Consider the following 24,417-nt stretch of genomic DNA (forward strand, 5'->3'; position numbering starts at 1 on the left):
TAGCATTTCTGGCCAGCAGGACCTCTCCTGAGGTGAATGTTGTACTTCTGTGTTGAGGAAAACATCTTCTATGCCATATCCTTGCAGCCTGCTGAGATCTACATGTGTTTTTTCACGAATCTGCAAAAACAGGAAGTAGGGAAGGAACAGCAAAATAAATTTCTACTTTTGTAAGACTTTTTTTTTCTTTTCTTTTTCACTTTCACTAGGGAAAGTAAGAGTCTGAATGTCAAATCCTAGCAACTGAAGGAAGAGTCCCCTTACTCACCCAGCAAGTAATGCATAGGCAACAAGAGTGTGAACAACAAAATGCAGATGTGTCTTGTATCTTCCCACAAATGCTGTCAGCTGGCCCAGGAAGAACACTGCCAGGCAAAAGAGGAGAGCGGATTTATTTTATCTAGCTCAGATGTCAGCTTTACTCCCGAGTTTGAAAACATCACTGTGATATAGAGAGCGTGTAGGTGCTAGGTTTGTTTTTCTCGCCCCCCCCCCCCCCCCCCCCAACTGCCCCTAACTTGTGTCTCTGTTATTTCCCAAGTACGATGGTGGCTGCGGAGCAAAATGTGGCCTCTGCCCAACGAGTCAATCTGCAGCAGTCTTAATACGAAGCTCACCCATCCCAGGACTATGGAACCCAAGACAGTATTCCACCCATCTCCCATCTAGATCCCAGAAGCTGAAATGATTTAGGTAAGTAGGACCTGATGAAGAAGATGACAATCAGTGCCATTTATCAGAAAATACATGGAGGTTCTGGACTTCTGCTGTGCAGGGCCAGCACGGCCCCCGCTGGCTGTGGATGCCTACAGCACGTGCTGCTTTGCCTCTGAAACCGTTGCTCCAAAACAGGTCCCATCTTTGCTGATGATTACTCAGGGGAGTGATTTGGCTTCCAAGACTTTTAATCGACTCATAATTAGTGTAATTTATCCAACTATTGATATTACTCTTAGCAAAGTCCTGTTACCGACCAGTGTTCTTACTTAATTTAGTTGACCTAATAAGACTGAATGTCATCAAATATTATGTCTTCTGCAATGTGGTAAACTTACTCAGGTCTCTGGTCATAGAATCATGAGATTATGTGAATACTAGAGTTTTAAGGTGAAAGCCATCTGATTATAATTGTAAGTTAAGAACATAGAACCATTTAGGTTGGAAAAGACCTTTAAGATCATTGAGTCCAGCTGTTAGCACTGCCAAGTCCACTGCTAAACCACGTCCCTAAGCGCCACATCTACAGGTCTTTTAAACACCTCCAGGGATGGTGACTCAACCACCTCCCTGGGCAGCCTGTTCCAATGCTTTGCAACTCTTTCGGTGAAGAAATTTTTCCCGATATCCAACCTAAACCTTCCCTGGCGCAACTTGAAGCCATTTCCTGTCATCCTATCGCTTGGGAAAAGAGACCAGCACCCCCCTCACTACGACCCCCTTTCAGGTAGCTGTAGAGCGATAAGGTCTCCCTCCCCTCAGCCTCCTTCTCTCCAGCCTAAACACCCCCAGTTCCCTCAGCCGCTCCTCACAGGACTTGTGCTCAACGTGAGCCTCGAGACCTTAAAAAACCGCTTTTTTTTGGGGGGGGGGGGGGGGGGGGGGTGTTGTGCGTGAAACACACCGGACCTGAACTTCCCGCCAACCCACCACAGCGACGCCTCCACGCGCACGAGACAAACCCCCTCCCACCTCAAGCGCTCCCCCCCCCCCCCGCCCTCCCCGCTCCGACAAACCGCCCCGCCCCGCCTTCTCCCGCCGCCGCGCGCCGGGGCGGGGCCGTGACGTCACCGGCGGGCGCGGGGCGGCCGGGACGCCGCAGTGCGGGCGGGAGGTTGAGCGGCTGGGCCCGCGCGCACCTGTGCGACCGCGCCATGGTTCGCTTCGGCCTGACCCTCGTCCGGCAGTGAGTACCGCGGCACCCCCCCCGCCGGTACCGGTGCCGGTGCTGGGCCTTCCCCTTCCCCCTCCCCCGTCTTCCCGCTGCCCGCCCCCCCCCCGCCTTCGCCGGTGCCGTCAGCGGAGTTCCGCCCCCCCCCCCCTCCACCCCCACCCCGGGGCTGTCCGTTAGGCGCGCGCGGCTCCCTCAGGGGTAACGGCTTCTGTCAGTCCGTCCGTTAGTCCGTCCGGCGTGGCGTGGCGTGGCGTGGCGGGCGGGGGTGCGCCGTGAGGGAGCCCGCGGGCGGGGGGGAAGCGCCGGGCTGGCCCTTGAGGGAGGCGGCCGCGCTGTGCGCCCCGGGGGTCTCGGTGCCGCCTGAGCCGGCGCGGCTGTCCGGTTACCGTAGGCTGGCCTCTGGTGTGGCCGGGTCCGGCTGGGTACGTGAGCAAACCGATACAGTTTGGCACTGAGGGAAGTACGGGGTGATACGTAACACTAGTAAGCGCTATTTGTGAGCTCTGGGGTGAGGGCTCGTAAGACCTTTCTCCTGCCAGAAGCTCTCTGGTGGGGCGAAGAGCTCGTTTAACATTTCTACTGTTAAATGTTAAAGCACTGGCGTTTGTGACTTAATTAAAGTTGTTAGGGTGAGGTTTTCTTTCAAGCTACAGTGGATATTGAGAAAGATTTGTCGTTAACTAGGCTAAGTAGATCCAGCTTCCTGCAATTGACAGGTATTAGTAGTACCTAAAGTACTTAAAAAGTAGTTAACTGTTTAAATTTTACGAAAGCTAAACTTTTTCCCCCTTTAGCATAATGCAGTTTAATACTTGATCAGTGCAGCTAGAGCAGTTACTTTATTTTTTTCCCCCTGATTTTCGTCCTGTTAAGAGTTACTCTTGTGTTCTCCTAAAGACCTGGATCTGCTGACTTGGTGCTGTAGTTGCAGCCTAACTTTTACATCTGGTAGAAGACATGAGCCTGAAACAATTTGTTGAACTTGAAATCTTCAGGTGGGACTCTTGCAGACACTTCAGAAAGATCCCCGTTCATTTACCAGCAAGTGGTTGGGAATTCATCCCTCAGGCTGTGCTTGCGTACACTGTGCTTATCTTAGTGCTAATTGGAAAACAGCACGTTCTGCTCTTCCCCCACCTGCACCCCAATTGATGACCAGCAGGATGGACTCCAGCCTGCTGCATTTTCCTCAGGAGGCTGGAAGTAGCTGTCAGGACATGGAGTGAGCCTGAAGAATTAAATTGCTGCCCCCTGTGCTGGGAAGAGTTTAAAGTGTACTAAAATACAGTGTTTTGTCTTAAAAGTACTGGCCTTCTGTGATCAGTTACTTAATTGGGGCTTACCTTGAGGACTTCTGCACAGCAGCGTTGATAGCTCTCTGTATAAAAGCCAAGCAGCACGCTTGGCCTTAGTACTGCAAAAACTTAAGCACGAGACATTTTGGCCAGGTGAGGAGTCTCAACAAAGTCATCATGCTTAACTTTGTTCGTGTCAAGTTTAGTTCTTAGATTTTTCCCTACTAAATAAATCAGCACATGGGTTTAGTTGCTCTTCTCCCGAAATACTGTCAGTTATGGTTTTCAAGGTAGAATATTCCAATTCCTAAAGAAGGTGATGTTCATTCTGCTAGTTTTTCTACAGCTCTGGCTTCTTATGCTCTGCTTCTTCAAGGAGTGCAGCCTGCTCTGCTGCTATCTTTGATAATCTCTTGAACTGGCTTCCTTTTAAGGTGAAGAGGTCCAATTGACTAGCACAGGCTTTTAATAACAGGGCTCCAGAGTCTTCCTGCAACTTCCCTTGCTCCAGCATGGAGAAATTATGCCGCATTTATGATAAATTTAGGAAATTACTTCCTTTCATTTTATCTCAGGTAGGTTTGTCTTAGTAAATATTGATGGCATGCTTGGGGCTGACCACTTGAAAATGTGGTTTTTGTTTTTTTTTTATTCTAAAGTCTTCAGATACATCTTTTTGAAAAGAAGCTGTGCTGTACTCGATCTTCATTTTTCATATTCAGACTCTGCTGTCTCCTGTTGGTATCTAATATAACAGTGTTTTTGAACATTCAGTAAAATTACTGTTAATTGGTTTTTGTTTATAATCTCTTTCAGTGGAGAAACAAGATACAACAAAGACAAGATATTGCAAGGTTAGTATCAGTTATTCTGCTCGCTTGTTAGAGATGGAAAATTATTCTTCCCTGGAAAATGTGAAATCCTGTAACCAACTGCTGAAATGTTAAGTATTGTTACGGAATAATATTGTAAACCTTAAAAGACTTTATTTGTAAGCCAGGATGTTAGCTTGAAAGCTTTACAGAACTATGAAGATTCTAAGTTGGTCTCCACAGAATATCAACAAATGGTGGTGTGTTTCTGGTATCAGCGGGAGTGTTAGGATAGCTCCTTTTTCTAAACAGGGGGAAAAAAAAATTAGCTGTAATCAAATAAAGCGATAGCAACACTCGTTACTAAGGATGCCAGAGTGTCCCATAGCACTGTGTTAAATCTCAGTGGTATGAGCCTGGGAAAAGGCCTTCTGGGGCTCAGATGAGAAGTGGGAGCTGCAGCTCTGGTGAAGAACCAGCCAGGTGCACACTTGCACGATGGAGTTGGTAAGGAGCTGCAGAAGGATGGATAAAGATCGTTTTGTGAAGGAGGCTATTGCCTTAGCAAGGTAATCTGTCACTTGCAAAAAAAGCAAACATTTGAGCAAGGAAGAATGAAAAGTAAAGATTCTGTAAATGCTTGGATTATTCAATCCCAGCTCTTTCTAGGAAGGCAGTCTTTAGACACGACATTTAAAACCAGACTTCTTAGTGACTACTGACTTGTACACCCAGAACTGAAAACACTGAGCTGCTTGGATGTCTGTTGTAGGAAAACCGAGGCTCGCCACTACAAGGAACCTAATGGGGCGGTTCTCTGAATAAATAAGCTTTATACAGTGTGATGTGCTGTGAGGAAGAATCATGCTTCCAGATTTTCCTACCTCTGTTTTGACATTGCAGTTTACAGTTCTTGCAACATGACTTTGTGCTTATGATAAAGTGAATAAAGAATATTCCCCTGCTTTATGTTCTTAAAAGTACTAATGATGTCTTTTAAATTCCTAGCCCTCTGTGTCAAATGACATGTAGTAGATTCCTCTCCCCTCTCCAGTGTAGAAAGTGAACATTGCCTTGTGTTTTGAGAGGTGTTAAGACCTATACCAGCATGGTGGGGTCTGAGGTCTCACATGGCTGAATTACAGATGAGGTGCTCAGAACTCAAGTTCGGGACTTCTGGTGTCCTGTCTTTTGCTGTTGGAAGCTTATAAATGGTTGTGCATTTGCTTGGTGAAAATTGCCATTTTTGTTGTTCTGGATCTGATGAGTATTGCACACTCTCTGCTTTGACTTCCTACAAAAGTAAAATAGGTGATAGAAGTGTGGACATAGCAATTTGTTACAGGTTTGTCCCTCTGCCACAGTTCTTGGTTCTCCTACAGACTCTCTGAGCTGTGGCAGGAGCACACCTATTTCATTCAAGTTGGATTACCAAAGTGCTGGTTCTCTCTACGCTGTCCTAGAGCTTTATGACCAGCTGGTTTCACAGACTACTCTGGCTGAAAATAATTTTTGGAAGGGTTGCTGCTTTTCAGCTAGGTTTGTTCCATCAACACGCTCGCCATGCAGCTGCATGAGGTATTAGTGTCAGTGTGCGAGGTGGAGTAGGGGAGAGGAAGAGACCACAACAGATTGTGGTTACACAACTGTAAAATTCTTGTGAAACTGTGTCTTTGGCAAAGAGTGTGTGCTGCTTTCTGCATTACACACAATCCCTTCTTGTTGCCTCATTTCTTCAAGGCATTGTCAACGTTAGGGGATGGGGAGGAGCAGGCATTTCATATTTGTCAGGACTTGACTCTCCTGATGTGCATGGGGTTTTTCCATATATGTAGTTTAGTATCAACAACTTTATCTCAATTGTATTGTCCTTTTTCTTATTTACAATCAACAGATCTGTTTACAGAGCTTCAGTTTCTGTTGTGAGATTCCTCTTGCAGGAAGCCTACCAGTGACCATTCTAAAAAGAACAAGTGATTTGAAATGACTACACGCGTTTAGAAAACATAGGCCTCTGTTTTACTTTTAAGTTTGTCATATGTATACAGTAATATAAATATAATCAATAATGATCCTTCTGTCTTCCTAGCCTGTACTCCCTTTTTTCATACTTTTCATATTACGACTGAGCAGATTCTTTATTGCTGCTGTGCTTGCTCAGCTGCTAAATGATCTAAAGTACACATGTCTTAATGTTCATGGGTTTTTATTCTGTAGGTCAAGGAGTGGATGAGCCGCTCTCTGCAACTGGTTTCAGACAAGCAGATGCTGCTGGTTTATTTCTCAGTAATGTGAAGTTTACTCATGTCTTTTCAAGTGACCTCCTTCGAGCAAAGCAGGCAAGTGCTTCTTGAGGCAACTGGAATGTAAATACTAGCTTCAGAATTTGGTATTTATTTGCTATTGATGATGAAAAAGTAATACAGTGATGGAGAGCCAAAAGCTATTTTGATGGTCTTAGAAGTGCAGTTTGAGTTGTGTAGAATTCAAGAAGGCCTGACGAGTAAGGAAATTTCAATGAGAACAGCTCAGTTAAGAAGCAGTGAAGGCCAGCTTGCTTTGCAGGATGTCATGCAGTGTTGTTCTTATGGATTTGCTGTTATTTTAAATGCGCATAGGTTCTTGCTAAAGAAGTAATCGGGACTTAGGGGTAACAGACTGAAGTCAGTTTTTCTTTGAAGAAACAAAACAAATTAGCTGTGATATTGTTGTACTGTCTTATGTGTTGCGGCTGTATGCTGTGTTTTCCTGAGGAATGCAGACCAATATAGGCAAGATCAAGTTTTGCTGTAAAGTCAGTACAAGGATCATGAGATGTGCAGAGAGGTTGGGTTTTGGCAGGAACATAATAACACACCTCTCGCCTCGATGCATTATTTTAATAGGTTCATTAAAGAGGAAAAAATGTTAATTACTGGGTGGGATTACCTGTGATTTTGTGTGCAGGATTACGAAATACTCAAAAAATTAGGGAAACAGAACTTTTAAAGGTAGAGGCATAGATCAGCTGCTCTAGGAAGGTCATATCTCCTGCGGAAGCTCTGTCCTTAATTCTCTCTTCTGTTACTGATGCTGTGATTTCAGGAGACATATAGGCTTCATGTGATTGAAACTACTAAACGATTCTCAATAGTGCTGCTGGTAGCTTGCTTTTTTGCTCTGTTGTCCTGCTACAAAAGTTTGTGAAGCCTTGCTGTAAACCAGATCAACAAAATCTGGCGTAAATCCCCTTTTTTTTCCTTAAAACATACATGATCAACATTGCTCATCTGTTTTGCAGCACTATCCCATAAACTGCTGTAGCAGCACAACTTAGGCAGAAAACAAGCGAGAGAGGGAGGGAGGAGTGTAATAATTAGGTATTTTTAAAATACATAATAACTGCCTGACAAGTCATTTCCTTTAAGTGTGCGAATGGCAGTGATTATATTTAAAAACATTAATAGTGCTTTGTAACGTTCATAAGACTGTCTGTGCTATATGCCTGCCTTACAGTAATTGTTTCTGAATGCTCAGCTGCTTGAGAGTGAGGTTGGTGATTTTTTTCTTTATGTTGGAGACAGCCTTTTCCATGAGAAGCATTTGCACTCTCATAATGTAGAAGACAGACCTGAATTTGTCCTTTGCAGAAAGGAAATGTGTTTTGCCATTTGTTTGACAAGCTATCCAGACTTTGTGGAAGCTTTTCCAAAGATGTGTAAAGCTGCAGTTTCCATTTGCTTGGAACTCCCTTTTTTGGCAGCTGCAAATCTATGAAGAAGTGTCCTTTACTACGCTGTCACTTCATAGCTCAGGTATGAGAGGAATGTACAAGTTTCCTTGCAAAAGAGGGCGGGGGGGGGGGGGGGAGGTTTTTAAAGAAACTGTTAGTGATGAAGTTTAGTTTTCCTTGCAATGTCTCCTGCATCAGCTGTAGTCAGGGTGTGTACTGGTTACTGGAACCAGGAGTGGTACGGGGTCCTCTGGCTACCGCCCATGGCTGACAGCTGAATGTTCGAGCCTGAGCAGGATAGGAGAAAACGGGGATGTGTGCAGAGAGTTGTACTAGCTGGGCAGGAATTCCAAGAGCTACAGGAGATGCAAAGTGAGCAGGTATAGGAAATGCAGAGAGAAGCTTTGCAGGGAAGCCTGTTTGAGAGAATAAGCCTAGGAGGCAGGGTCTGGAAATTAGCAGTGTAGAGGAGAGCAGGCAGACCAGCAATGTGAAAATAAAAAAAAAGACTAGTTGGGCAGACTGGGCTGTGGTGTGAGGCATAACTCCCTAAGACTTGTAAGCTTAACAGAGCATAACGCCAAAGTCTACAGGGGAATATGGGGCCTACTGTGAGATGCTCATGCCATTGGGACAAGAGTTCTGCAGCAGTGAAAGTAGGTTCAGAACTGAGACAGGCTGGGGCCTGAGAAGGATGAGAGGAAATCTCTGAGGCTTTTCCATGTGTAAAGTGGGGCTAATATCGCTTCTCTCACTGGTACTGTGAAGATTCAGGAACGTTTCTGAAACATGCTAGTATTCTAGTAATGGATGGTGTAGGAAAGGTGTGAGGAAGTTAATCTCTTCTTCAGAGCAGATTTTGGTTTCAGCACAGTAAATGAGTCACCAGCCCTGCAGGTATTTAAAAGCAGTGTAGATGTGATGCTTAGGGACCTGGTTTAGTGGTGGACTTGGCAGTGTTAGGTGAATGGTTGGACTCGATCTTCAGGGTCTTTTCCAACCTAAATGACTTTATGATTCTATGTTAGTATTTACAGTTCAGAGTATGAGTTAGTGCTGAGTAGGTGAATGTTGTCTATTCTATGTACTGAACAAGATCTTGGTCCTGGAGAAATTTCAGGGTGTAATCATTCAATTAACTGTACTATTTATATATACAAGGAAATTGATTTAACCCTATCTGCATTTTTACACTATTCTATGACAGATATTTAAAATTGCAACATAAAGCCTTTCCTAAGCAATATATATAATAGGTCATAAAGTCTTGTTAGTACAACAAGGCTGCTCATTATTTGCCAGAATCCAAGGAGCCTTTTCAAAATCAGTTGTTTGAATGTCAGTTTGATTGGATGTGGACATTTGCACAGGACTTCCAGCTGATACTACCAGTCACGACTGTATGTGAATCCAGTACAGCCTTCACACTTCGATGCATATAAGAACAGGAGCAGGTTAGCGGTCCTTTAGTTCCCATTGCTGGCTGTGGCAGCCAGACAGCTGTATAATACCCAATACGCCAGAACCTGTATTAGGCAATACTTTTTCCAAAGTGGTATCAGAATTTCCTCTTGATCAGTTGTCTTGCTCTCCCTGCACCCCTAAAATCACATGCTTCCTTGGAAGGAAAAAAAGATACATAGCACAAAACTCAAGACATGCAGACTGTTGTTAAAAGCAAACTAAGACCTTTGGATTTTCTCTGTCTCTTGGCCATGCTATCAAAAGACAGGTGAATACAATAAGCTAGATTATTTTTTTTCCCCAAGTGTATCATCCAGTGCATTTCTCCCTCGTAACATCGAGGCCGACACTTCAGTATGTTGGCAGCAAACACCCTCCTGCCTCTTAACTATTTCAAGAGTATTTGATTTCTGAGGTGCACTTGCCAGAAAGTAATTTAATTTTTACATGCTATGTTTTTCACAGTCAGTTTAACTGATCAATTTTTAGGAACGTACTGCTTGTGAGTCTGACTCGGGTACTACATATAAAGAATGTAGGTGGCATGATTGCTTTGTGAGTAGCAGTATAGTCAAGAGAAGATGTGGCTTTTATCTTGGTAAATTGGTAAATCCTGCTGCTGCTGTGCATCTTGCTGCCCACCTTTCATGGGTGCTAAGTGTCTTCAGCTTCAGGCCATATATCCAATTCTGACAGACACTACTAGCTGGAAAAGATTTATCTTGTTTGTTTGGGTTGTTGGGCGCTACTAATGTGATTCACATTGGCTGTGGTGTTGTAAGATGGTCTAGCTGTCCCATGAGAAAACAGCCCATTGACATGACTGTATATTCACCTTTTAGACTGCTGCCACAATTCTAGGAAAAAATAAGTTTTGCAAAGATTTGGAAATCAAGTATGATGCAAGACTTCGAGAGAGAGTAAGTGCCAAAAGAGCTTGTTTTAATATTGAACATTGACCCATTTGAAAATGTAACTTACTGCTGATGGATATCTTGGCTTATTAAATGGTAGATTTAACAGTGGAGAGCACTATTTGATGTGGTTTTAATCAGGTACTATAAATTGTTTGCCTGACTGCAGAATTGTGAAGCAAAGCCAAAATTCAGTGATTAGTGCTGTAACTGTGATGCTCTAATGATTTAATTCCCCCTACATGTAAATCTTGCCTTACTTATCTTAAACGTAATAAAAAGCTTAGCTCTGTTTGGTAACCCCATGTATAAAGTGTTAAAGATGCTCCCTCTGCCTACCTGCTCAAGCCTGATAGCACAACCTGATGTTGTCTTTTTAGGAGTTTATACCTTTTCATTTGCACAAAGACTACTGAAAAGCTTTCTGCTGCCCATGGAACAGTCTGATTTCCTGATTAGCCTCTCTGCCTGATAACAGGCATAATTGTACCTCCTGTCTGTTTTTAAGTATGTCTGATCAGAATAAACTCGGATGCTGGCTGTTTCTGCTAATATGAATCACCCTTCAGATGCTACACTGAGAGTGTCAGCTGAATTTTAAATAAGGAAATGCTACAAAACCAAAATTGGAATGGCATATTGCCAGCAGACAAATAAGTGTTTAAGGAACAGAACACAATTGTAGCATTTCCTATATGGATCTTCTTTTTCTGTCAGAAATTCCAGTTCTTCCCCTGAAACCAGCAAGTTAAATGCCTCCCCATCTTCTTTAGTTGCTTTACCACCTGATGTTTTTTTAAAATATTATGGGTCATGATACAGAATTTTAGAAAGAATAATCTTAAGTCTCTGTTACTTTTTTTTTTTTTTTACCCTTTCATGGCATTTGTATGGATGTATAGAAATGCCAGTACAGTGTCTGCGAGCCACAGCTTGTAAGTCACTACTCTGGATAACTGGAATTAAGTTTGAATTGCATGAAAAGAAGCAAAGTCCTTTAAAAGGACATATGTTGTTGATCCTATTAAGAAAGTATTATTCTCTAAGTCTGGAAAAATCTTTAAGATTAGGATTTAATTTTCAGTTGTTTCAGAGCACTTATTTCTTCGCGTCTGTCTTGGTGTTCTTAAATTGCCAATATTTTGCTTTAGAGAAGGGGTTGAGAGGCTGAAGTAAATGTGTTTCAGTACATTTAAATTCTGAAGACTGTAATAAATTAGTTATTATGGCAGCTAATTGCATATCCACAGCAAGCGGATAGTGACATAGAAGTCAAAAAAGCCTCAGTAATGAGTATGTGTCTGTATCCTCGTAATGAACATCTGGATTTCTGTAATGCATGTAACTGAGTGTTTGACAGTATAGCATCAGCTCTTACTTTCTCAAAAATACTCATCATAACTGCAGTGTTTTCACTGGTTTCAGATATTCCAAGGAAAGACCAAAGCTTTCCATTTGAATGCTTTTTTCATCTGTTAGTGATAGTGAAGTATTAATCTTAAGAGGGAGAAGGATTAATCTGTTTTACCATTGTTAGAGATGTGCCTTGGAAAGATCTTCAAGGTCAAAAATGGTAATGCACATCCAAGTGTATCTCTCTTGTAAAATACATTACAAGTGATAAAAACTATGTTTGATAATGTGACTTCTAGTGATCCAGAATAACTACCTGGTATATGTGGGTTCTTACTGCTGTTTATTGTACGGGCCTTGCTTTTGGAGGTCTCAGGAATAAGCATGTCATTGAAGATAGTTAATTGCATGTTCTCTGAGTCCATTAGCATATGTTTTTAAGGTCATTTTTTTTGCCACCTTGTTTTCTGAAAACACTGTCCACAGGAGTAATGTGTGTCCTGAAAAAATGGGGGGAGGCTTTACTGTGTGTTTCTAATAGGTAGAGTACTTGTGGTTTTTCATCTTTTTCTTGTCTTTTTCAAAAATTCTGATTTTAAAATGGACTCCTCATCTGTTGTGGAGATTTCAGAGGTCTGTAGAGAAATTACTTGTTTCTTACTTGTGAAAAGTAGTTCCCCGTAGTCTTTCTGCAAATGAAAAGTAAATGGGGTTTATCCTTGTACGAACAGCTACATACAGAGGTGTTTGCAGTGTAACCTCAGTTACAAAAACACTTGAATTTTGTATGCTAAGAATGAGTGTCAAGAATGTAGGAAAAAATCTCAGGGCAAAGATCAGGCTGAAGGTAGTGTTTTGAATGTTAGTACTTTAAATGAGATGCTGCTCTTAATGTATTCCTCTACCCATATATCTATGCTGTAACTTAAATAGCAAATAGAAAGATACCTCCTCCCCCAATATTGCAATAAAATGTAAAAGGTAATTAAGCCTGCACGTTATACTTGAGAATCCAAGAAAACAAAGCTGTTAAGAGATGTTTGCGTTGGAAGCGGTACTGGAGACTTGATCTATCTTTCTATACCCACTCTTTGTAACTTGCCTCTTACAGAAATACGGTGTTGCAGAAGGAAGGCCTTTGACTGACCTCAAGGCTATGGCAAAGACTGCTGGAGAGCAATGTCCTTCATTCACGCCTTCTGGAGGAGAAACACTGGATGAAGTATGGTATTTATTTATTTGTGCCCTACTTTCTAGGCCATTTTATCAGTGCAGATGCAGCTATTGCATACTTAGGAACATCTTATTGAGAGCTTAGCCCAACTGAAGGTAGATATTTTCTAAGCTAAAAACACTGCTTGACCTGATTACAGTGGCTGCCAAGTAGGGAATCTCTTTAGAACTAAAATATTGATTTTGAGATTGACTCCTCATGAAGCTGTCATTTGCAGAAGGATGATGGCAATTATTCTCAACCTCGGCTTTGGAGGGCAGCGGAGTTTTTACAGTGTTCAGTAACTTAGCATTGATTTCTGAGACTTGTCTGTGATAAATGTTTGCCTTTTAATTGAAGTAGTTATATCAGATTTCTGAAAGCTGAAGTGTCTTGCATTCTTCACAACGTACTCCTCTGACCTTTCTCTATAGGTAAGAGAACGTGCAAGGGATTTTTTTGAATTTCTGTGTCGGCTAGCTGTTGAATTGGAACAGAAGGAGCAAGACATGCATGGTGCAGCAAGCAGAAGCTCAGGAACAGCTGAAGAACAGTTAGTTTTCCCTTGGACAAACCACTGTAGTGAAGCAGAACTTAGCTCTGGTAGCGGTGGAACTTCTGAAATATTAGATGCCAATATACTAGTGGTGAGTCATGGAGCCTACATGAGGAACTGGATCGGTTATTTTGTTTCAGATCTCAACTGTACTTTACCAACAAATTTAACAAAGTCTCAGTTGTCTTCTGTCAGTCCCAATACAGGAGTTAGTCACTTCATTATAAAACTTGAAAATGGAAATTTGTTAAAACCTGAAATCACATGTGTTTGTCTTAATCAAGACTCTCACTTAGTGGATGTGGGAGCTGAATGTGTAGCTCCAAAAGTGTTTTAAGAGTCTTTGTAGGGGGAAGTGGTTTTAGGTCACCATTATACTAAGCTTGGGAAAGGTATCTGTAGTAATTACTGAGATTGACTGGAGTTATTGACACTAAACTGCAAAACTGAAGACAGGCAACTGCTTACCCTCTTAAAATAACACAATTTGCATGGTCCTAGTGCCTGATATAAGTTGGCACTAGAGAAATAACACAAATGTTCTTTATGAACAGAAACATACTTCAGTCACTTGCATATCTGCTCCTAGAGTGCATATTTTTAAAAACTTCTTTTTATTAGTCCATAGTTATTTTGGCTATCTACAGGTAAAAGAGTTGGGGAGGGGAGAGGGATGGTACCTCAAAGATGAGCTATACTGTATTCTTGTTTTATTACAAAATGCTATATTGTAATATTAAACATATATGTTGTCTTAAAATAACTTTTTTGAATGCAATAGTATAACCTGAAAAGGAGCATTGCCTAGTGGAAAAGGTTTGGTACAGAGTCAGGGGAGGTGTTCCTGGCTCTGATACTAAATAGCTGTGAGACTCTGGGCAAATCTCTTTTCCATTTGTAAAACAGGGATGATGATATACCTACCTCGCAGGAATGTTTTGTAAGAAACTCTTAGTGTTGTTCAGACCTCTGTTAAAGAGTACTGTACACAAACATAACGTATTTATTTCTAACTGTAAGCAGGATGAGGAACCTCATATTCACATAGCTGAAATAATGGTCTCTCTTATGAAAAGGAACCTTATCAATAGGGTGAGTTGTACCCAACTAGAATCCTGTTGTCAGTTGCAATTGTACACTTGATGGACGAATATTTTTGCCTAGAATTAGGCAAGTTTGATTGCTTTATGATTGCTTATAGTTGCTGTTAGTACTGTATTCCTTCCCCACTGGGGTGTTTGTAGTGTTACTGTAAAAGCTTATCTGATTTATGTTATTTATAATATCCACATATTTTTTCTTCATTTGCATATTTTAAGCCTGTTTAAAAAAATAAATTAAAAAAAATATTAAAGGCTCCTGAATAGAGCTCCATTTTGTTTGTGTTTCTTTTGAGGTAAAAATCTGTGTTAATATTACTCTATGAAGCTTTGTTCAGATCATATAACTTGCTTTTTTTTTTTCTTTTTTTTCTTTTTTTTTTTTTTTTTTTTTTTTTTTTTTTTTTTCCCCCTGAAAAACCCCAGGCTGGTCTTTTACTGTGAAAAAGAGCCCTTCTTAGGGCTGATGGATCAGTGCTATACTGACTTACCTGGAAGAACCACTGATGTTAAAATGTTAAGGACATAGTTAAATTGCTTGCAACTGTACAAAATTAACTGTTTGACTGAAGTTGTAGTTTTTTGTAATTTTTAAAAATATTCTGTCTTGTGTGCTTTAAACTACTTGGCTTCTTTGCCTTGAAGCAGCAACTTGAATTTTGAGGAGGAACTTAACTGTGGCCCTACTGAAAAACAGCAACAGAATTACTTAATCTGGCTGTAGTGACTTTGCTTTTTTCTATTCGCATGGCTGTCATTCAGTAGGGAAGTTTTCTTGATTCCTACCTGCACACAGAACAGGGATCTGCTTCCGTTCTCTGTGCTGTTCGCCCCGTGCTGGTACTGCAAAAATGCAGAGGGTGAAGCAGGGAGTGTTCAGCCGTGCAGTGACTGGAGGTGCACCTCTGAGGTAGTGTTCTCCAGAAGCTGGAAATGAACCTAAGGCTGTTTACTTGCAGCAAGGCTTGTTTATCTAGCAAATACGTGTGAAACCGTCTGCTGCTGTGTCTGAAAACTAAATTCCATGGAGAGGAAAGCGGCTTACCTGATGTGTTAAAAAAAAAAAAAAGGATACTAGAAACTGGTGTCAGCAAGGATTCAACTTCTGACACATTCTATAATGTGAATGACTGGACACCCTTAAGTTGGGTTACCAAATTTAAATTAGAGTTTTGTACTGAACTTCGGCATCGATAGGCTAAACTTTTTACTTACTGATCAGCTGTCTTCCATTTCTTTACAGAAACAGAGGAAAGCCGCTTCATTATGGCTCCTCTTTCCCCATATGAGGCAGTTCATAAATGTACAGGTGTTATCTGGGCAAAGTTTTGTGGCTAGGGGTTTTCCAGCAAACACGAAAACTTCATAATATAGAATCCTGGGAAACTTAAGATATCTCAGTAACATAAAAACAAGCTTTGGTCAAAATGGCTCTATTTCAAGTTTCAATTTTCTGTAAGCAGCCTTTGTTCAAAACAAAGGTATTCTTAAGCAAAATGTTTCAGTGTTACTCAGAAATAAAAATTTCTGAATTCAAATAGTAACAATAAAATATTTAGAAAATGAGTAAAAATTTTTTCTGAGAAAGCCAGCCAACTGGAAAAAACCTTGGTTGGCTAACCATTAGTGACATTATGCACAATTACCACCCAAACAGTAAGTTTGGTTTTGTGACATTAAAAAGGGCCTGTTTCAAATCAAAAGCACAGAGATGACAGTGGTAGCTTGAGGAACTGCTCAAGACTCGTTTAAAAGTGTCCATAGCTCTTTTTCACAGATAAAAGAATTCATTCTTAATACACTAAAGGAAATAAGTTGTGTACACAGGAAAGAAAAATTTGCACAGACTCCTCGAGCTTCTTGTGAAATGCATCTTCCTAGAGGGCTCTGGAATACTAAATTGATGATCACAGCCAAAGAAGGTAGAAAAGTTTTAATTATGACTACTAACAGAATTAATGGCAGAGGGTGGGAGGGGAGTTCATTTTTAATTTGCCTGTCCCTGGTAGTGCCTGTTTATTTCAGGAAGGCTAGTTATGTAGCAGGAGACTATCCTGTTGGTGCTTTAAATAGCTTGAACTTTCCTGTAATTGCCATGTCCTGAATTTGGTCAGTCATTTCATTAATACTTCTTGGAACCAGATTAACCAAGTTGGAGGTGTGCATCCTTCATCAGCTAGAAAACTAGTGGAGACCTAACACGTTTTCCTCCCTAAGTCAGTAACTTTTGTCAAATGTTTCACAACACGCTATGGATTTGTGCGCTTCCCTTAGTTTAAAAGGCTTCTTCTTCTTTCTTGCCTACCCTCAAGCAGGTTAATTAACATTTTGCTCTTGCTGGTGAGGTAGATGCCTTATGGGAACATCTACTTATTTGTTAAATGCTTTGCCACTTCTTGAGTAATACTCTTCCCATAGGGATTTTTGACTCTTCCTCTATAATGTGCTTCACCTGCTTTTGATGTATTTGTAGGTGGTTAAAATTTAGACCCATCCTAAGAAACCTGTCTTTATGATTGTTTTCTTTTAGTTATTGTTAACAAATTCTTTTATCTTGTGTTCACTCTTACATAGGGCAAGCAGAAGGTACAATAGTGTCTAACGGTGAAAAATATCAAAGGGCAAAACCATTCAAGTTTTCTAAACTGCTTCTATGTTAAATGAAGTATTTTTCAGTGAAAAACTTCAGAGCCAGAATCTCCTAATTAAGCTTTGTAAAACACCCTAAATTAGTGCAAACACATCTGCCAGTGGCAGGGGGAGTATAAGCAGTCAAGCGTGTTTAGCAGTTCCCCTGTTGTGTGTATCTGCACTTGGCATTGCTGGAGACAGGATACTGGCCTAGGTGATTGTATAGCCTGCCCTAGTAAAGTTACACTTTTTATTTCAGATGTAAGCATCTCTGTGCGTTAAAAAGCAAACCAGGGATTTTGGAAGCTTCTGAAGTTAATCGTAAGCCTTTTTTCTTTAAGTCTGTGTATAGTACTGGTCTTTTTAAGTCTTTGATTCGACACTGAGATTAAATCTTCTTCCTGTTCTTTTAATAAAGTGACTCGTGTACATTTGTACAGTAATTCCTTACAGTTTATTGGGATCATGGGAAAAGAGAGCTGCAGTTATAGATGGTTCTGTTAGGAATAGTAACAGAACATAAATATTTGAGGGATTACTCAGTAGTGGGCAATGAATGTTTTGTCCTTGTGAAATGCCAGTCTCTAATTAGCAGCAGGAGACAAGGCCTTAACTACAGGGTGGATTTTCAGCAGTAGCTGCCAAGATGAGGCTGTGAAAGCAGATCAAGCTGTTAAACACATTACCAGGTTGATAAGAATTTCAAGTGATAAGAAAAAGGTGCATTCTTTTTGAATACCTTTGTAGGAAAATAATGCTGAAATAAATGTTAGAAACATCTCAGCTTGCCCACTAATGGCCTGTAGTCAAATCTGAGAGGACAAATGTGTACTTTAACATGATCTTTTAAACTGGTGAAGGTTAAAATAAATGCTGTCTTGGCAGGCTTTTTCAGCTGAACAATAGGGGAAGAAAAGGTGACTGTGGAGATCACCGAAATCGAGATGAAATTCAGTCCGCTCCTTTCTAAGCGAATGTTTTCTTCTGATGAAGAGTCCAGTGGTATTCTGCTTGCAAAAAAGCAATGCTTCAAAAGGTAGGGGAGTTGTGACCTCCATTGATAAAGTTGTTGTTCATGTTTAAGCAGTGCTTTACCAGGTTGGGCTTGATTTGGAAAAGATGAGACAGGAGAGACAAAGAGGATTTCAAAGTTCCCTGCATGGTAGCACACTTGTTCCTCAGTTTTGGCTCCACCAACATCATCTCCTGGCAGGTCTGCTAAATGTCTTGCAGTCACCAGGCATGCACTTTGGCAGAGTGCGCTGGGAGTATCACAGTTTCCTTCCTCTAAAGTATCGGCCCTTTTTCAAGATATTTGCTCCATTCCCACAGTTCTCTGGTGGGTTTGTTTTCCAGACGCAGTCCTGTCTTTGCAATAGGAGGAGTTGGGGTTCCCCCCCTGCCTTTTTTTTTGTTTGTTTTTTTTTGTTTAAGTACAGAATTCAGATCTATCCAAGTTTCTGGTATTTCATGAGACTGCCTCAGATCCACAGCCCACATGCATAAAATATGTCAGATTTTCCCCAGATGTGTCCCTCTTGTGAGGGCTTTGGTCATGAGCCTGAGGTTTTTGGATATATAGTAATCTCAGGCAAATGGCAGCTGCATGAGCACAAATCAACTGCACAGTATGAGCCGTTTCCCTGACATGCGCATCCACTGTGTGGATGGTCTGTTTGTGCACGGTAAATCCAACACTGTGCAGGCAGGTCTCCTGTGCTGAGACAGCACTAGTGTCACTTGCAAACATCTCTGGGATTTCCTGGCATGCAGGGAGCCCCGTGTGAGTCTGCAAATGTCCTACCTGAACACCAGAAGCACGTAGTGGGGCCCCTGAGAGCACAGTCAGAACAATAGCAGAAGCCTTGAGAATATGGGCACAGGAGAATACCAGGATAAAAACACAAATCCTGAATAGGCAATTACCTGTCACTAAAGGAATGCGCTTGAGCTCCAGGCAGAACCCCTTTTGGGGCATGATTGGATGTGATATTCTCTCCCTCTGATGCCCAGTTGGTTGATCAAGCCATTGCTGAACTGAAAGACGGGTGATGCACTGGACTTGGCTGTGATAAGTCATGAATGTATTTTGGAAGAGCTAGCTATTGAAAAGTGAGTTTACTTAAGTTAAAAGTTGAGGCAAAAAAGAAAGTTTTATTTCAGAAGGGCAAGAACCACAGAATTAGTTTAATAAGGTCAGCTATGCTTAAGAATAGAATCATAAAATTAGTTTAATAAGGTCAGCTATACTTAGGAATCACAAAAGTAGTTAAGGTCAGCTATACTTAAGAATCACAAAATTAGTTAATAAGGTCAATGGGCTTAATATGGAAGAAAGGGGGGGAAAGCTTTGCTTGTTTAAATCAGAGATGTAAAAATTATCTGGAAGTTACATCCCAAACATGCCAACATTACAGGGAGGGTCTCTAGGCCCAGTTAGATCAACAATCATCTCAGAACAAATTACTGATTCTGGGAAGAGAACCTATAAAGAGTAGAAAGAAAGTGGTATCATATAGCATATTGTATCTTAGATATGAAACAATGAAAATTTACAAAATAAATTAAAACAAGTAGCAAAACCATCTTGAGATGTATATCAAAATAGAGCACAAGAAAAGGAGTAACAGAAATGTTGCAGTGTGTCGATGGAGTAGAGATTAGATAGTCTTAAATTACATCCCCAAAATGCATTATTTCATTTACAGCAGTATTGAACACAAGGGTAAAAGAGGATGGATAATGGGAATGAGGGTAGGGAAAATACCACATTTTAAGCCAAGAATTAAAGAATTTAATATGCTCCTGTCAGGGGAAATGACTAATCTTTATCCCAGAATTCTGAAAGCACATCTAAAATTACACATCCGTAAGCAACTATTTTAAATAGATCTGTCAAGTTGGGTGTGGAACCATATGACTAGAGAATAGGAAATAAAATATTTTTTATTTGAGAACAGAGGACGAAGTAATCTTACAGAACTGTTGGTTTAACCTTAATAACATTCAGGGCTTTAGAACAAATTCTGAAAGAGAATGTAATTACAGACAAGAGAAGTAAATGAAACCTGGAATATAATTAAATGAGGTTTTACCATAAGTAGTTCACAGTAGACTAGACTGATAGTTTTTTGATGAAATAACTGATGTCTAGGCAAGGGAAAAATAATGGAATATGATCTAGGTGAATTTTAATTGAAGGCTTGACACAGTGCCACGATGGAAACCATCAGCTCAACTGGCAAAGATAAATGTTACTAGGAAAAAAAAAAGGTGAGGTAGGTATGCAAGCAATTTATGGGCATATGAGTAAGTAGTAATGTCCAAGGTCAAGCACTGAGTAAAGTTAATATTTAAGTTCCTCATGGGGCAATTTTTTTGTAATGACTTTGAATAAAAATACAGGAATGTGGAAATGTTACTGAGGAAGCATCATCAATAACTACATCACTGATGTTATGATGTAACAGAATAATGTCAGAATATCATGCAGAGGAAGAAATGATGAATTTGAGGAGTGAAATTAAAGATGTGGCATGAAACCACCTACTACAGACTGTGAGCTCAGGCACTTGGATACCAATGACAAGAACATCCTCTACAAGCTGGAAGAGAACTGTTGAAAATAACAAAGGAGGAGAATAACCTGGGCTAATGTCAACCTCTGACTTACTATGGGTAGTTAGTGGTGTTGCATTTAGAAGGACAAGCCTGATCCTGAAACGTGTCTGGTCAAGGTAAGGAGTCAGTAATGCCATTGTACTAGCACTGATGAGATCTCACCTGCAATGGGAGGTGTAATTCTTGCTACTTTCAAGGAGGAGCTGGAAAATGTAACTATCTTGAAAATGGGAAACAATGACCCAGGTTAAATAAATCAAAACCCTTGAGTTTTTCAGATAAACACCAACAGCACTTTGTAAAAGATTTTGTCTTATCCAGGAGTTGGTGTTTAATGCATGGTTAGTTCTGGGAGGAACGAGTAGGCAATATTTCACTTAGGAATGTTGCTGTTTCTAAACTGTGCCTTCCTAAGCATGTTGCTTACCCTGAAAGCTGACAGACAGGAATGAAGTTCACGCTTGGGCAGATGAACGGTGCAAGTCCTGCATCTCATTCAAATGCTCAGAGTAGGGTTGGAGAAGGGGAGAGCTACTTTACAGGAGGATTTCAAGCTCAGTAAAACACCAAAAAAAATCATAGAAATGGAGGTTAAATTTAGTTAACTTGCCAATCTTACTACTTCTTGAGTCTTAAAATCAGTTCTTCTCCCTACTGAAAACATTTGGGCTGTATCTAGGATTGTGCCTTAGCCTTGGCAAATAGACTCCTGGCTTACGCACCAGATGTTGTTCAAACACAGTGAAGGATTTTGGGGGATGAGCATTTGCTCAGAGTTCTTGAATGGGTTTGTGGTCTTATTCAACCTGCTGTCCACAGTGTGCTTCAGCAAAACTACATAGCCCTAATTTATTGAACAAAATACTCAGATTTCTGTAAGATATTATCCAGATCAAGCATTTAACAGAACGCGGAGTAGAATGGGATGCATGGTAGGTTAATGAAGTTTTACAGAATTAAAGGAATAAAGATTAAAAGGAAGTGCAAGAGTGCTGAAAGATGCGTGGATCATCATGCTTTAGCATCTAAAACGCTGTCAGGTGCTACGTTATCATTATTGGGACCATCCTTTCAGTTGCCTGGTACTGGTCACTCTCAGGAACAGGAGTCTGGACCAGGTGTGACCCTTCGTGTCCTGTCTTCCTCTGTCAGAACAACAAGTCCAGGTAAAAAAACTTAAGGGTTCTCTTCTTTCTTTGAGTAGCCAAATATGCCTCATAATCTTCATTTCCTGGTAGTGCCTGAGACCTGTGTGTGACTAGCACCCTACTCTGCTCTTCATGCTTGTTTTGCAAGCACACAACTCATAAAAAGAAAACTTCATTCATCCTTGTGAAAAACATGAGTGTTAGGGTGAAAGGGGTGCAGAAACGTTTTTTGTCTTTTAACTTCAGCACAAATCCTCCATATGAACCCCTTTCTCTCCTAGCCATGGACTTTCTCTGAATGTCTGTGATCTTCTAAAAAGCACAGAATCAGGTAAGAAATATAAAAAGAGGGTGAATCCCTGTTACGTCAAGCTAAGGGATGAAGACAAGGGTAGGGAAAAACAGGATGGTGGGTGATGAAAAGAGCCTAGCAAGACCCTGTGCAGCAGACCGGAGACCAGAACCTGTGGTTGTATGAGCCCGTGTTACACTCGGCAGGTGTGGCTGGTGCTAGAAGGTACTTAGTGCTTCCCTGGTACGCCCAAAGCACTAACAACCTTTGAGCTTGTGCTGGCAAGTCCACCAACAGCCTAGCCCATGCCACAGGAAAACGCAGGGGCTGATGGGTGTTTCGCAAAAGCCTTTTTGTTCTGGGCTTTGGGCAGCACTGCTGCGTGGTACTGTTATCAAACGAGATTACAGGATTATTACTGAAGAGCAATTTGTAAAATTACACAATTTGCAATGAGATAAAATCTGGCAATAGAAAGAATAGCTGGGGGCTCTCGAAGTGGCCAGCTCAGTCTCCTCTGCCCCTTGTCCTTGCAGCCCCTTCAGCAGCCCTGGAAGGAAAGAGCACTGGCCAAAGGCAGTGTGAGGATCTCTGGAGGGAAGGTAGAATGTTACGTCAAGGCATCAAGCTACTGTAATTCCAAAACCCCACCCAGGCAAAAGAAACAGGGGTGAAACACAGATGGGTGATGTCTACCTGGCACGTTGTTCTCCGTCGTGAGAAATGCTGTCTGTGGGTGTTTTGCTCCCCTCACTTTGCAGGCACATGCTACCTGTAAGAAGGCCAACGCACCTGATTCTGCTGACTCTTTAATTTGGTTTTACCTGAAAAATGAAAATTGAAAAGTATCTTTACAAAAAAATGTTTCAGGTGTGTACATACATACACGGACTAGTTTACATACAGTCCAGCTTTCTGCTGATCCTTTGTTGCAACGTGGGCTTAAAGAGTTAGATGATAAAGCTTTCTGTATCTAGTAAATAAATAGACAACACCCAGTTAAACCTTTTGAGATGTTTTCCAAGAGTCTCCATTCACACTGCTGTTCAAATACTCTCCTTTAATGTCACCATTTACAGACACTTCTAGAAAAAAAGTCACTTCACTTTGCAGTTGCATTTCCTAGAATTTGTTTGGCCTAGAGATGGGGTTCTAGTGCTTTTTTTGGGAGGTGTCTGCTTTTGGAAGGACACTAGCAACAGGCAGTCTGGATTTCACTGATTGTCCTTTACCATTATCATCCATGCTGTCCCCTTCAATGCTTGTGCTGAGGTACCTTGCACTTGCTTGGTGTTTTATTTGGGTTACTCCATGGAGAAAATGGTCTCAGAAATTATTTCTAATATCACCTCATGATCCATAAAATGATAGTCTTTGGATTGTTCCTCTTTCTCGGCATTTTTTCCTTGCTTTAAAATCCAGTTGCAGTTTCAGTTCCCAACAGAGCAAGCTTGCTGGACAAGGAGAGACAACAACTGAACAAACCTTCATGTTTGCCCCGCTCTTGGAAAGAGGGAGGTGGCAGCGGTGGTTTCTGGGGCTACAGTTGCCCCGCAGCATGCTTTCTTCTTATTTCGCTGTGCGCAGCTTACTGTGAATGAGTTTGAACAGTCCCAAGGCAGTACTGAGATTTCAAGTGTGGGGGAGACTAAAAGACACCAGCTGATTTTTTAATGATACCTTGGCATCTATTAAGTTTCCCATATGCTTCAATACTGTTGCACATTCCTGCTGTGCTTCTTCCTGCTTTGAAATCCATGGACCTAAACTTTAGTAATGGGAGGAGAAAGGGATCTTGGAGAAGAGAGGAGAGTTCCCCACCTACCTGACCACCCTCCCGCTGAAGACCACTGTCCTCTTGCCCACAAAGTGCAACAGTACTGTGGTACCTAGTAGTAATATGATGTTTCTCTTGGTATTGGCACCATAGCAGATGCAAATGACGCTACTGACTACAACAGGGCTCCACAGGGTATCTGCAGTGAGGGGAAGCACGGTGAGGAGATAATCTATCAGACCTATGGGCACTTGCCATTTTGTAGCTCTCTGCTGGGTCTTGGGTGGCCTGGGGACAATTGTAGGAAAGAACTATGAGGATGGTATCTGCAATTTATTCAACCTGTGACCCATCTGCTGCCAAACAGAGCTTTAGCATAGCCCTAGGAATGGAGTTAGAATATTTTGTATGAGCAGCAGTAAGTGAGCAGTAATGGTAATGGTAAGTATCTTTTACCCTGAGGTTCTGGAGCCAGGATCACACATATTTCCTAGCAGGACTGAATGGCTAGACCAGTGGTTTTCCATTGCTTTTGGGTTGCAGAAGTTTCCCAGTAGAAGCGACAATGCCTTCATGGTCAGTCTAGACCTATTAAGACTGTTTTTCTCATCATCTTTGACAGAACTTTCATGGTTGTG

The 24,417-nt window shown here is 41.4% G+C and overlaps 1 protein-coding gene across 3 annotated transcripts; it reads left to right on the forward strand.

The window, feature by feature from the left end:
- The first annotated feature begins 1,793 nt into the window (after nt 1-1,793).
- On the forward strand, nt 1,794-14,578 carry TIGAR (TP53 induced glycolysis regulatory phosphatase). 3 transcript variants are annotated; one of them, XM_049822191.1, is made up of 6 exons: nt 1,794-1,903; nt 4,003-4,040; nt 6,216-6,337; nt 10,017-10,094; nt 12,553-12,663; nt 13,089-14,578. In XM_049822191.1, the coding sequence occupies exons 1-6, from the start codon at nt 1,872-1,874 to the stop codon at nt 13,545-13,547; spliced, it is 840 nt and encodes a 279-aa protein (XP_049678148.1). In that variant the 5' UTR covers nt 1,794-1,871; the 3' UTR covers nt 13,548-14,578. The 3 variants fall into 3 exon arrangements, with proteins under 3 accessions (XP_049678148.1, XP_049678150.1, XP_049678149.1); XM_049822193.1 differs by having other exon boundaries at nt 12,553-12,668; nt 13,089-13,201; XM_049822192.1 differs by lacking the exons at nt 1,794-1,903; nt 4,003-4,040; nt 6,216-6,337 and adding an exon at nt 6,362-7,792.
- The last annotated feature ends 9,839 nt before the right edge of the window (nt 14,579-24,417 follow it).

Source organism: Accipiter gentilis, chromosome 18, assembly GCF_929443795.1.
Source record: "Accipiter gentilis chromosome 18, bAccGen1.1, whole genome shotgun sequence".
Taxonomy (NCBI): domain Eukaryota; kingdom Metazoa; phylum Chordata; class Aves; order Accipitriformes; family Accipitridae; genus Astur; species Astur gentilis.

Excerpts from the sequence above, each read along its gene's own strand:
- TIGAR (XM_049822191.1), top strand. The coding sequence starts at position 1,872 with ATGGTTCGCTTCGGCCTGACCCTCGTCCGGCA. Across the intron at positions 6,338-10,016 it reads ACCTCCTTCGAGCAAAGCAG|ACTGCTGCCACAATTCTAGG; the intron begins GCAAGTGCTTCT and ends TTCACCTTTTAG. Across the intron at positions 12,664-13,088 it reads GAGGAGAAACACTGGATGAA|GTAAGAGAACGTGCAAGGGA; the intron begins GTATGGTATTTA and ends CTTTCTCTATAG.